Source organism: Equus przewalskii, chromosome 32, assembly GCF_037783145.1.
Source record: "Equus przewalskii isolate Varuska chromosome 32, EquPr2, whole genome shotgun sequence".
In the NCBI taxonomy this organism is placed as follows: Eukaryota; Metazoa; Chordata; class Mammalia; order Perissodactyla; family Equidae; genus Equus; species Equus przewalskii.
In genome coordinates this window covers 17,125,132-17,138,671 of record NC_091862.1, presented here as the reverse complement: position 1 = coordinate 17,138,671, position 13,540 = coordinate 17,125,132, and the positions used below count along the sequence as shown (strand labels likewise).

The following is a 13,540-nucleotide window of genomic DNA, read 5'->3' as shown; positions in this document are numbered from 1 at the left end:
AGGCTATTCCAGTTAAGCTTGGACAATGATGGTAATAATGGAGATGGAGAAAAGTGAACAAACTCAGGATATATTTAAAGGTAAAGTAAGGAGAACTTATGATTAGATGGCGGGGAATGTGGGGGAAAAAAGAATCAAGGATAACTAGGTGGGGGTGGTGCTACAATTTCCTAAAATGGCAGACAGGAAGGGGAACAAATATGAGGGGGAGAAATTAAGAGTTGTTTATTGGCAATGTTAAGTTTGAAAGGCCTATCAGAAATCCATATAAAAGGGAGAGGCCATTTCTAGAGAGAAAGATTTACAAGTTACTGATAACAGAGATGGTATTTAAAGCCATGACTGGATGAAATCACCTAGAAAAATGTATCAGAAATTAACCTAACTGTAATAATCTTCTGGGTTGTTTTATTAAAATAAAATTTCCTCCCCCTGGTGAAGATTTTCAATCAGAAGACTAGAACAGAGCTTAAGAATCATATTTTTAAGAAGAGTCCCGAAGTAATCAGGTGAATCTGGGGAGAAATTAAATTACATTAAGCTGAATATTAAAGTAGGTTCAGGTGTCTCAGATCTGTCCCTTTAATGTCAATCTGCCTGTGATCACAGAAGCACAGGAGGCTAACGATACTTCAGAGGGTTGCTGTGAGCATTAAATTAGAATATGTCAAGCACCTAGTCATAGAAAGTATTCAACAAATGTCAGATCAACTTACACTTTCACTAGCACTTGAAGGGATCTTGGTGAGGCAGTGTGGTGTAGTAGAAATAACATGGTCCCTGTAATCAGACAAACCTGGGTTCAAAGCCTAGCCCTTACCCTAATTTTCTGTCTGACCTTGGGCAAGTTTCTTCATCTAACTAAGCCTCAGCTTCTTCATCCTGCCTCACAAGGACATTGTAAGGACTAACCAGGATCATGTACATAAAGCACTTATGGTTAAATAAGTTGTGTAATATACAATGGAATCCTAAATAGCAGTGAAAATACATGTTATATGCAATAACATAGATGAACCTCAAACACATAGAAGTCAACACAGAATACATACACAATGATTACATTTAAATAAAGTTTCAAGAGTAGACAAAATGAAATAATATATCATTTAGGGATGTGTACCCATGTGGTAAAAGTATAGAGAAACGTGTAAAGAACTGATTACAAAGTTCTGAAATAATGGTTACTTCTGTGGAGGAAAGAAGGACGAAGTGATTGTTTTAGAGGCTTTGAAAGTACTGATAATCTAGTTCATAAGCTGAATGATGGGTACAGGGCTTTACTTAAAAATTATTTTTAAAATGTTCCTTGTCTGACATATTTCAAATTAACAAAATGTAAGGAGGTTAACTCAAATGTGAATGATATTTAGAAATAATTGAATCTAACACACTCTCATTTTATATGTCTAAGCGTCTAAAGGATTCACCCATGTTTATCCAACAGAGGCAAGACTGACCCAGGACTTCTGGCTCCCATGTAGTGATAATACCATCATATATTTTATTGCATTAATAAATCATGTTAATATGTACAAATAAATTTTATGATTTTACTCACCACTCTGATAGTACTTAGAATCATGTGTCCATCTGAAGCCAGTGCAGAGGCCGAAGTCAGTCAATTTAATATGACCATCACGATCGATCAAAATGTTATCAGGTTTAATATCTCTATGAATAAAACCCATTTTATGAACACTTTCAACTGCACAGGTAAGTTCTGCTATGTAGAATCGTGCCAGATTTTCTGGAAAGATGCCCATTCTAATTAATAGACTCATCATATCACCCCCAGGAATATAGTCCATTACAAAGTATAAATTGTCCTTATCTTGGAATGAATAATATAGACGAACTACCCATTCGTTATCAGCTTCGGCCAGGATATCTCTCTCAGCTTTAACGTGAGCAACTTGGTTTCGAAGGAGAACATCTTTCTTTCGAAGAGTTTTTGTTGCATACAAAGCCTTAGTATCTACTTTTCTTGCTAGACAGACTTCACCAAATGCTCCTATTCCTAGTGTCTTTATCTTCACAAACATAGACTTGTCCATTTTAGCCCTCTTAAGACGGATATAATTAGACTCTTTTTGGCAAAGCATCTTTCTCATTTGATCCTGGGCATCTTGAGATAATCCAACCTAGACAAATAAACTAAATGTTAAATGAGGAATTATCTTCTATAGTGAATATTAAGAAATAGCTTGAAAAAAATCAGGCATATATTTAAAGGTTAAATGCATAATAATTTTTAATAAAGCATGTTAGAAATTTAGAATATATTTCAGAGAAAATTAATTATCAAAAGTGCAGCTTAAAGGATGGTTAACAGGACATACAAGGTGAGTATATATATGCAGACTGTGCTGTAGAGAGCAAGAAGATGATGCCAGTGGTCAGCTTTCTACTCCTCTCTATTGCACTCCAAAGAAATGTTCCCAATGTGCATTAGTTAAACATCTATTAACATGCATCCTCATCTATCTCTCCATGCATATTCTTCCCAAATTACATGACCAGATTGTCTTCATTATATGCTTCTCTTCGTGGATTGCCTGGGCCTCAAATATTCTTCCTCCCATTTTATTCTTCATGAAAACAAATTCTTCCACTCCAGGTTTATTTATTTTAAAAAACTGATGTATGCAGAACAAAAGAATGTCTTTTCTAAACTACCACTCATTAAATCAGGCTTTTATCTTTCTCAAGATATTAGATTAAGGGTAGGATTCACAGCCATCACTAACACACAATGCAAAGGTTTTCTCTGGCCTTATTTAAGAGGGACACCTTGTTTGATCACAAGGTATTTTTTAGATATTTTGAAACATTTCAAAGAATAGTCACTGTGACTTACAAAGGTACCAAAACACAGGTAAAAACAGAAACCAATTTCTAGTAGACACGGAATACCCGGATTTAGAAGGAGGAACAGTTTATTTTTGGCTAGTTAATAAAGAACTAATTTAAGGTTTAAATAGAAAAGGAATTTGATTTAAAAAGTAGAGTCTAATTCTAGAAATGGCAAGACTAATTAAAACATAGCAACCTCATGCTTCTGTTAGGATGCGCATTTGCATGCAAAATCTTTTCAGAAGGGTGGCATGCCAGACTCAGTATAGAACTGTTTCTCTTAAAATCTTACTTGCCTACACAGTAATGGAGGCTACAGAAGTCAGCAAAGCTTCCAACACCATAAAAGTTTAAATCAGCTATTAGTGAAAGTGAAGAGGAAAAAGGAAAAATAAACTAAGAAAATACATACAGACAGACTTTAGTAAGAAATCCTAAGAGCTAAAATATGGATAAGTCATACAGATTATCACGGAATTTCTCATCTAACAAAATTCAATTTATAACAGGAATAACAATATTGTGAAATCAGATATAGGAAAATAATCTTAAAAGAATGGCTCTCAAGTTATGTGAGAAAGTTTTATTACAAATTTAAGCCTCTTAGATTTTGAGCAATAGATCTAGGATTAGGAGTCAAATCTTTGAACTGTAAACGTGACAAAAACAATGATGATAGTACCACCACAATATCCAGTGAAGAGATCTATAGGGAATCACAACAGAGATTAATCTAAAGTGAGTATTTACCTATTCGGATCTCTTTTTTAGTAGTTTAATAATGTCAGCACATTTTCCCAGTACATTATAAAAATGAAATTAGAAGGGGAAATAACTGAAGGGAGATGTCTCTGACACTTTCTAACAAGATCAATGTAAGGAATAAACCCACAAGCCCCAAAACACCTATAAATAAAAATAAAAGTTTCATAACTGTGTCAAGAGACGGGATCCAGATATTTCTAGCTTATTTTAAAATGTTGTAAAACAATGTGTAAAACCTAGAAAATAACCTTTGCTCCAATTTCATATAAAGGAATTATGTGCACCTAACCTGCACACTATAAATTATATTTTTCTTAATTTATGTGAAGAACTTTATTACAGGAAATTCTGAGTAATTCTTAAAATACTAAAATAAAATGCTACAATCAAAAGTACTTTAATGTTTACTGACTTAAATAATTGGTAATATATTTAGCTATCAAACGAAAGAAAAATATTGGACCACAATATTTTAAAATAAACACCAAGTAAATAGATGATCAAGTATAAAAATGGGCATTTTAAAAGGCTTTACCCGCATCATTTCATTCTCTAATTGTTTTTTACGATGTAGACGTTGCTGATGAGATTTGAGTACATTTTCTACATGTTGCTCCATAAAGAATTTAAATGCCTGAGGAGAATAACTTTGAATACGAGACTCCCTTCGCTCTTCATCTTTCTTGTTTTTCCTTACGGTGATCGGGGAAGTTGTGATCTGTTTCTTTTCCTTCTCCCCACTATCGACATTTTCATAACTTTTTTCACTCTCCTCTTCCTTGGGCAGGCTTGGCTGATCCTCCTTGCTGGATTTCCCGACTGATTCATATGGAGGAACAGGCGGGTTTTGGTGGAGCAGGTGTTTTGGATACGGTGGTGGTGGGCCTTGATAGTTGGGAGCTTCAGCAACAGGAGGCATAACAGTCATATTTGAAGGGGCCCCCTCAGGAAAAGGACTCGGTTGAACAGTTTGGATTGGCTGTGGTACCCAAGAAGGGTGTGTTGGTGCTAAGGCAGTCTGGAGCTCTGGTTTTAACACACGTATACTTTTCACAGGCTGTTGAATAGGAGCTGGTGTAATAGCAGTGACTGTTGTAGCTGAAGGCTGAGAATTAGCAGAATGACTTGTTCTATTTCCTAATGGGTTATTAAAAGAATTTGACCTCACTGGTATGTTAGGTTGCCATGCAGGGATTTCATGCCCACTGCTTGGGGACGACTGGGCTGGAGCAGAAGATGACTGAGGCCAAGTCGTTTGCAGTCCAGGTACATTAATGTTATAAAGTTCCATGTTATGACTGTTTCTGTTTGGCACCATCATGGATTGAGGAATATTTCCATTTGTATATGATGAAGGAGCAGGAGATCCCACTGTTTGTAAAGCAGAAGGGCTTTGTCCATTAGTTGGGGTTAGAGGATACGGAGGGGGTGGCTGCCGATTCACAGCTCCAGCAGGGACAACATTTTGGTGTATCATAAAATCAGTTTGACCACTACCATTCTGAAGTCCAGGCCTCCCTGGTGGAAAGTTAAATTTGTTAGAACTCTGCATGATGATTGGTTGTCTGCCAACAGGAACAGAACTCATGCCTCTCTGTCCCTGATTAGGAGGATTCATGGGGGACGTGTTCAGAGGAGGTGGAGGATAGCCCTCCTGCCAGGTTCCAGGTGGAACGGGAGAGATTCGAGAAATGACGTACTCCATGTTCCCAGAATAGCGCTTTGTTTGAGAGTTCGGTTCCCACGAGGGGGGAGGTGGTGTTGTACCTCTTGGAGGGGGAGTCTGGCCTCTTGGAGGTGGTGGAGGAGTGACACTCCTTACTTGAGGAGGTGGTGGAGGGTTCACTCTCTGTCCGTTGCTAGGATGAGCTTGAGCAAATCCTGTTATACCAGATCCTGACAAAGGTCTTCCTGCGTCTGTCTGCGAGTTGGGACTTTCAGAACGATAGGCCACACTTTCTCCTAGTGGTGGGCCGTGTCTCTGAGGGACTAAGGATTCTTTAGAACCTTTCCAGCTTTGTTTGCGGTTAATTGATTGTTGCACACTCCCTGTGTTCATAAAACAGAGAAAAAAACCATGTTTTTAATCTCTTATTTTTGAAAAATTTAGCTTGGAATTCTGACACTACTAAATGATAATTCTCTTCCAAGAATTACAAAAATCAACTTTTAGTAAGTGGTTTTATTTTACCTTTTAAAATTTTATTTATTTTTGACTAGGTAATACATTCTCATAGCTCAAAATTCTGGAGAAACAAAAGGATACCCACCTTTGTGCCTCAGCCAACCTCTTCCTTGAAGGTAACTAATGTCAGTAAGACAGCTTAGGGATACACAAGTAAATAGTATACCCCCTATATATACTATCGCGCCTGGCTCTTTTAACATTAAAAAATTGCAGATTCTGTATCAGTATATAAAGTATTTCCTCACTTTTAAAAAAATGTTATCACAGTTTTTCACTGTACGGATGTACTCAAATTTATTTTATTAGTTCCCCTATTGATGGATTCTAAGGTTGTTTCTAGTCTTTGCTTTACAAAAAAAAAAAAGCCAATGAAAAATTTTGTACAGATATCATTTCATATATATGTTAAGTAGATAAATTATTAGAAGTGGCATTATTGAGCCAAAGGGTGTGACCATTTGTAATTATGATAGATGCAACAACTAATTTTAAATACCTTTCAACATGATTTTTAAAACAGAAAAAAACACAGCAGGGGACAATTAGCTGAACACTAAATAAGGTATAAATTTTACAGAGTCTTTCTTTAATGGAATTTCCAAATAAATGAAACAGGCAAGAAAATACAGGATACCAAAAAAAATGAAATATTTAAAATATTCTGGCCACATGTAAAAAGATATATAATACATTTAAAAAGATATATAATACATTTGTATAAAATACAATATATATAAATAATACATTCCAGAAGGATTAAACATTTAAGTGTTAAAGATGAAACTATACAAGTACTAGGAAAAACAAGTGAAGATTCAATAATATAAGATTCAATAATTTTCTGCCTCTTGGGAAGGTCTTCCAGGTATGACAAAGGGAGACAGCATATAGTAAAAGACTGACAGATCTAAATACATAAACTCTTATCACCATTCAAAACAAACAAGAAACATCTGCAAATTTGAAAGGTCAACATCATGCCGGGAGAAAATATATTTAATAACACATAGGAGATAAAAGTGGTGAATGCACAGTTTAACACTCCACTTCATCTAGGCTGGGCAACATCTTGAGTCTATGACTTTAGGGAAAGTCATTACTGTGGGCAAGCTGAGCAAGTCCTCTGGCCACCAAGCTAGTCTCACCTTCCTCAGACAGTCAGCTGAAGCTAAATACACGTCACTCACCCAGCTTTTACCAGTTAAAAGTCAGTCTCTGCAACCCTAGAGTACACTGCCGTCCCTGTTGATGTGCACCTCCCATAAAGCTCTCCGTGCTCTTCCAGTCCCCAAACCCTCCCACTATCGCCCTCTAGGCATGCTCTGCTCTATAACCGCAAATGCTCCTGTATCATTAACCTCCGCTCCAAGCTTTCCCACCACCTCTTTAAAGCTGGTTATCTTCAGCTGACATCACTTTCCTTTCAGGTCTTTGCAATTAACGTTTTCTTTAAAAACTGAGCTAAAAGGAGGGATTCTATCCCTTTGCTCTCCATTTATACTTCCAATTATTATTGTTTTTTACACTTTTGTAAAAAAGCCAGCTCTTTGGAAGCTCATGCTATCTGGGAGGCCATGTTCATTCTTCTCACCTAATGAACTCCCACTTGCTCACCCTCATGTACCCATAACTTGGGTATTCAGTCTACCCTACACCCTGCCACCATTCTGTAACTTCAACATCCACAAAGACAAACTATCCCATCACCCTCACTTCTCATTTCTTCAGCTCCTCCCCTCTACTCCACCTAAATATCACTCCCAAGATCACATTTCTAATTTTGATATTATCCATCTGTGCTTCTTTTTCAAAATCACTAATTTAAAGTTTATACTCTTGGATCACAACTTCTTCTCCTCCTCCTGTTTACTCCTACTGCAAACATTCTTCAACCTCATCAAGACCTCCAATATTTAATCTTCTACTTCATCAGTCCTCCTCTTTCTTTATGGTGCACTTTAGCCAATGTAAATCCATGGTCCATCACTTCTTTCTTCCCTTTGTATTCCTTCTCTCCTCTCCTCATTTCTCTTCATTCATTAAATATTTATTGAGCATCTATATACTAGGCACTGCCCTAAGCAATCCAAGTGCATTGGTGAACAAGATAACATCCCTGGCCCCATGAAAGTTACATTCTTGGAGGAGGAGACTCACAATAAAAAAGTGAATAAATGAACAAGGTAACATCCAGGTATGATAGATGCTATATTAAGGAAACATAAATGGTGTCAAATGCTAGAGAGTAACAGGAGGATAGAAAGGGAAGAGTGGTCAGAAAAGGCTCCACCAAGCAAAGGACATATGATCTAACACTGGGCAAGGGTCCTGAGGTGGGAGTTTGGTATTTTCCAGGAACAAAAAAGAAACCTCATATGGCTGGAGAAGCAGTAAATGAGGGGAAGAGTGGTACTAGATGAAGTCTGAGAGCAGCGAAGCCACAGAGAGGAGTTTGGAAGGAATGAGAAGCCACTAAAGGCAGAGGAGGAATATGCTCTGATCAAGATTGAAATTACCCTTTCAGCAATATTCTAAACTCCCTTTATCTCTCTATCTTATGTTGCACATGTTTAGTAAAACTCCAGTCACGGATGATTCCAGCCATCTACTTTTTCTCATGCCTGCTAGAAAAGGTGATGTAAAGAGCAGACGGATCCCACCAAAAATTCAGGATCAGCATCATCAAACGGCTTCAGCACTGCCGGGAAATCCAACTGCTTCTTTTGGTCTCCGGTCCTCTCACCAGTCTCAACTGCCTGCCCCATTCCCCAACCACCATGCTTAGCTGACTTGCTACTTCAGAGGAAACTGAAGGCATCAGAAAGGAATTCCCTTATTCCCTAATAATTTTCCTGTTAGAGCAAAATGGTTGTTTTTCTTCCTAGGTAAAGCTGATAATCTCTCATCCTGTGCTTTGGATCCTCCTTCTCCTGGCTTCTCAGGAACCTTACTTGATCCTTCCCTCTTGAATATTTAATTTCATCCTCTTAATTGGAGTCTTGCAATTATCTTTTAAACATGGCTAAGTCTTTCCAATTAAAACAATAATAAGGCTCTCCCTCCACTCCCATATAGACTGCTACCTCCAAGTGTTATTTGGTGCTGGTCCACAAACTGATACCGGCCCATCATGAGATAAGTATGGAAGTTGACAGTAAAAATTTAGAAACTTTTACAGAAATCTGATAGAGTAATTTTATGTCTGTTAAATGTAAGAATAAAATATTTGGACTTATATTTTGTATGTCATTTAAATTTTTAATTTTCTAATAATTCATTATTACTGTATTTTATGAAATTATTAATCCATAATGAATTAGAAATTAAAAAATTAAGATATTCACCATAGATAAGAAGCACTACTTTGCTAATGTCCTCATTCTATCCTCAGAGAAAAATTCTCAAAGAGTAATCTCTACTTGAGTTCTTTACCTTATATCCATTTATTCCTCACCCCACTCCAATCTGAGTTATGATCCCATGACTGAACAGAAACGTTAGCCCATGTGTTACGTGCTGAATTGTGTCCCCCCAAAATTCAGAAAGTCTGAACTCCCAGTACTTCAGAACATAAGTGTATTTGGAGACAGGGCCTTTAAAGAGGTAATTAGGGTTAAATAAGCTCTTTAGGGTGGGCCCTAATCGAATATGACTGGTGTCCTTATGAGAATAGGAAATTTGGACAGAGAGAGAGAGAGAGAAACACCAGACACATGGACCTGCAGAGGGATGACCATGTGAGGACCCAGTGAGAAAGTGGCAATCTATAAGGCACGGAGAGAGGCCTCAGGAGAAACCAAACCTGCTGTCTCCTTGATGTTGGGACTTCTATCCTCCAGAACTGTGACTCTCTCTCTCTGTTATTTAAGCCACCCAGTCTGAGGTATTTTGTTATGGCAGCCCTGGCAAACTAATGCACCCACTTACTATAGCCAACAAGATATTTTCTAGTTTTCACCTTGGTCAACCCCTCTTTCTTAGTAGTATTTGGCATTTTTGACCATTGCCTCCCCTTCTTGACACATTCTCTTCCCTTGACTTTCAAGACACTAGAAACCTTGGCTTTTTTGCTTCCTCTTTAATTCTTCTGTCTTCTTTGCAGGCTTATCCTCTCCTATCAGCTACTAAATAATAGGCTTGGTTCTAGGCCATCTCGTCACTTTTGTCCACATTATCTTCCTTAGGTGATCTATTTCATATGCAGGGCTGATACATATATATCCAGCTCCCTACCTGACATCTTCACTTGGATAACTCAATGAGCCTAACTCAACCTTAAGTCCAAAAGCAGACTTACGATCCTTCTCCTCCAAATCCTGTTCTCTCCTAGCCCTCCCTTTCATAATGTGGGATATCACCATCCATCTATTTTTCTATGCCTAAAGACTAAGAGTCTTTCCTCTCATTATCATCCCTTATATGTAAGCTATCACCTAGTCCTTGTCAATTGTACTCCTCCCATCTCGCTTAATTCTTTCACTTTTCTCCACTGCTATCTCTCTAGTCCAAATTACCTTCATTTCCCATGAACTACCGTATCTCTTATCAAGTCTATTCAGATACCCTCCCTTGCTCTCTCTAAGCTGTTTTCATCCAGTACAGCCATCTTTTTGAAACACAAATCTAATCATGTCATTACCTTGCTGGAAGCATTTCCATAACTTCCTGCTGCTCTTAGGATAAAATCAATATAGAAATCAGACCCCTATGTACTTCTCCAGTCATATCTCCTACTCTTGTTTTGAGTGCTCTAGCCCCTTTCATTTCTTCGAATGTGGCATCAAAACCTGCCAAAGAGGCCATGCATAGGGACAATCTTCCTCACTAAACCCATCCCCATTAATCCTTGTCTTTCTTCAGATAACAGCTCTAGTATCAGTTTCACAGGAAGGTTTTATCTAATCTCCTTGATTGGGTCAAAATTCCTTCTATTACATGAGTCCATAGTATCACACAACTCTCTCCTCTTATTTGCATGCATATAGGTGTAATTCTACACATTTGTGTGAATATTTGACCTCCCTTACTAGAATGTCAGCTCTACAAAAGGACAAGAACTTTATACCCAATGCGGAGCAAAGGGCCAGAAACAGTGGTCGATCAATAAAAATTTACTGAATGAAAGGAAGAATGAATAAATAAGGCCTCTTACAAATCAATAAAAAAAGACAAATACAAGATTAACAAAGAATTAAACTACCAATTTAAAAATAACCAATAAATGTTCAACCTCATCAGTGATCAAAAAAAGTGAATGTAAAATGAGATAGTATTTCCACAGCCATTAAATATACAAAAATGATAAGAGCTTGGATTTACTAATATAAGCAATCTTATATTAAAATTGATCAGGAGAATATAAGTTGATAACACCTTTCTGGACAGCAATATCTAAGAAAAACCTCAAATTTTTGCAAGTCTTTGAAAATTTACTTTTATGAATCATCGGAAATGTACAAAGATTTAGATATAAGGGCATTTACTGACAGTGCTGTCTATAATGGCAAAAAAATAAAGGAGACAAGGCAAATATCAAAAAATGAGAGACTGGTTAAATAAAGTATGTGATAAATCTATTTTAATGTAGCTATTAAAACTATTTTGTAGAGCATTTAATAACAAGGAAAGTTATGCAAGGTATATTAAGTGAGTAAAGTAGGTTTTAGTATGACTCCATTGTTTGCTTAAACACTAAGAATCAAAACACACATATAAAACTACTCAAGTTTTCCAACGAGAAAAAAGACTGGGAAATAAAACACACAGAAATCTTGTGGGTATTAATTGTGGTGTTTTCTTTTTGCTTATTTACTTTTGAAATATTCTATGATGAGCGTGTTTTACTCTTACAATAAGAAAAAATTATAAAAAGAAAAAAAGAATAGTTTGAAAGATGATATTTGTGGTTAAAAAGAAATATTTCAGTTGCAGTATAACCAATCAAGTAGTTCTCAACCTAGACTGCTGCTTATCAGAATTACCTATGCAACTTTAGGGACCCGTCCTCCAGTTCATTTTGGTATAACACTACAATGGTATCATTCTAATTTGAGACTCTCACATACTGTGATGCTTTCAACAATTTCTAAGACCAAAGATTTGATGTAATTAAATATTTTAAAACAATACTATAAAATAAGAGACTAGAAAAAAACATTTGATTAATCACCTGGTTTCAAGCTGGCATTAATAGGTCTGGCAACTGCTACAGCCATCTGTTCCCGTCGAGGATCTTGGTAACTCATTTTACTAATGAACTCAATCGCAGCTTCTATACTTCTGTTATTAGTTTTCTGAAGAGCTTGTATAACCATATCCTGATATGAAGTTTTAAAAAAAGAAACAAAATTTAAATCTTATAATTAAAAAATAGTAAGAGACAAAAAGCAATATGATGTTCCACTAGACAAATTCATAATTATGAAGAAAAACGCCCCAAACCATATATTAATATCTTCTTTGTAAAACTACTATAAAAATCCATACAATCTCAAATTTCTAAAGAAAACATAACAAACCCTCAAATCCTTCAAATGTTTCTTTAATATTTTTATCTTCATGTAACATATTACTGTTTTCTTCTAGGATTAACAACTTCTTGGTACAGTCATAGCAACATGATTCTGATTATTTCTCATTCTTAATTTCATTCTTATATAAACAAACAGAGACTATCAGACTGTTAGAAAAGTATCAATCAAAATACTGGAAGCTACTCATGTCATTAAAGATTTTACGAAGCACCTTTGCCACTGTGTTTACTAGTAAAAAAGCTATGTAATTCTGGTTCCTATCCTTTAGAGCTTACATTTTTAGAGAACTTTATTTATAAGGACAAAAATAGAGGACAAATGGTAGAAGAAAAACACTTAGCCTGTATATGATTATGTGATAAAGACTTTAGTAGGCTAGATGGTATAATGGAAAAAGCAGAGAGTTTGGAATCAAATAGAACTGAGTTTGAGTTCTAGTAGCCTCCCAGTACTGTGCTTTTGTTTTTCATGCTTAGAAGCAAAAATACAGTCCAGTGATTGTACATTTGTGTGCCCTACTTTAGAAGTGTGTGAACTGGGGCCGGCCCTGTGGCCGAGTGGTTAAGTTCATGCAATCTGCTTCGGCGGCCCGGGGTTTCGCTGGTTTGGATCCTGGGCGTGGACATGGCACCACTCATCAGGACACGTTGAGGCGGCGTCCGACATGCTACAACTAGAAGGACCCACAACTAAAAAAATATACAATTATGGGAGGATTTGGGGAGAAGAAGCAAAAAAAAAAAAAAAAAGGAAGATCAGCAACAGTTGTTAGTTCAGGTGCCAATCTTTATTTATTTATTTTTATTATTATTATCATTTTTTAAAGATTTTGTTTTTCCTTTTTCTCCCAAAGCCACCCGGTACATAGTTGTGCATTTTTAGTTGTGGGTCCTACCAGTTGTGGCATGTGGGATGCCGCCCCAGCATGGCCTGATGAGCAGTGCCATGTCTGCACCCAGGATTTGAACCGGTGAAACCCTAGGCCGCTGCAGCAGAGCACACAAACCTAACCACTCGGCCATGTGGCTGGCCCCCAGGTGCCAATCTTTTAAAAAAAAAAAAAAAAAGTGTGTGAACTTTAGCAAGTTATTTAACATTTCAGAGCTCAATTTTTTTTTTTTATCTGTAATACACTCACAGAGTTGAAGTGAGGGTTAAATAAAAAACATGTAAAAGCACAGTGCCTGGAGCTCAGACG

At 36.8% G+C, this 13,540-nt stretch overlaps 1 protein-coding gene across 1 annotated transcript in view; it reads right to left on the bottom strand.

Moving 5' to 3' along the window:
• LATS1 (large tumor suppressor kinase 1) overlaps nt 1–13,540 on the bottom strand; it is a 40,460-nt gene that overhangs the window by 10,255 nt on the left and 16,665 nt on the right. The window contains exons 3-5 of the mRNA XM_008516659.2: nt 11,979–12,126; nt 4,157–5,670; nt 1,562–2,144 (exon numbers count right to left, since the gene is read on the bottom strand). Coding sequence (XP_008514881.2) covers nt 1,562–2,144; nt 4,157–5,670; nt 11,979–12,126 — 2,245 coding nt within the window. The remainder of the gene's footprint in view (nt 1–1,561; nt 2,145–4,156; nt 5,671–11,978; nt 12,127–13,540) is intronic.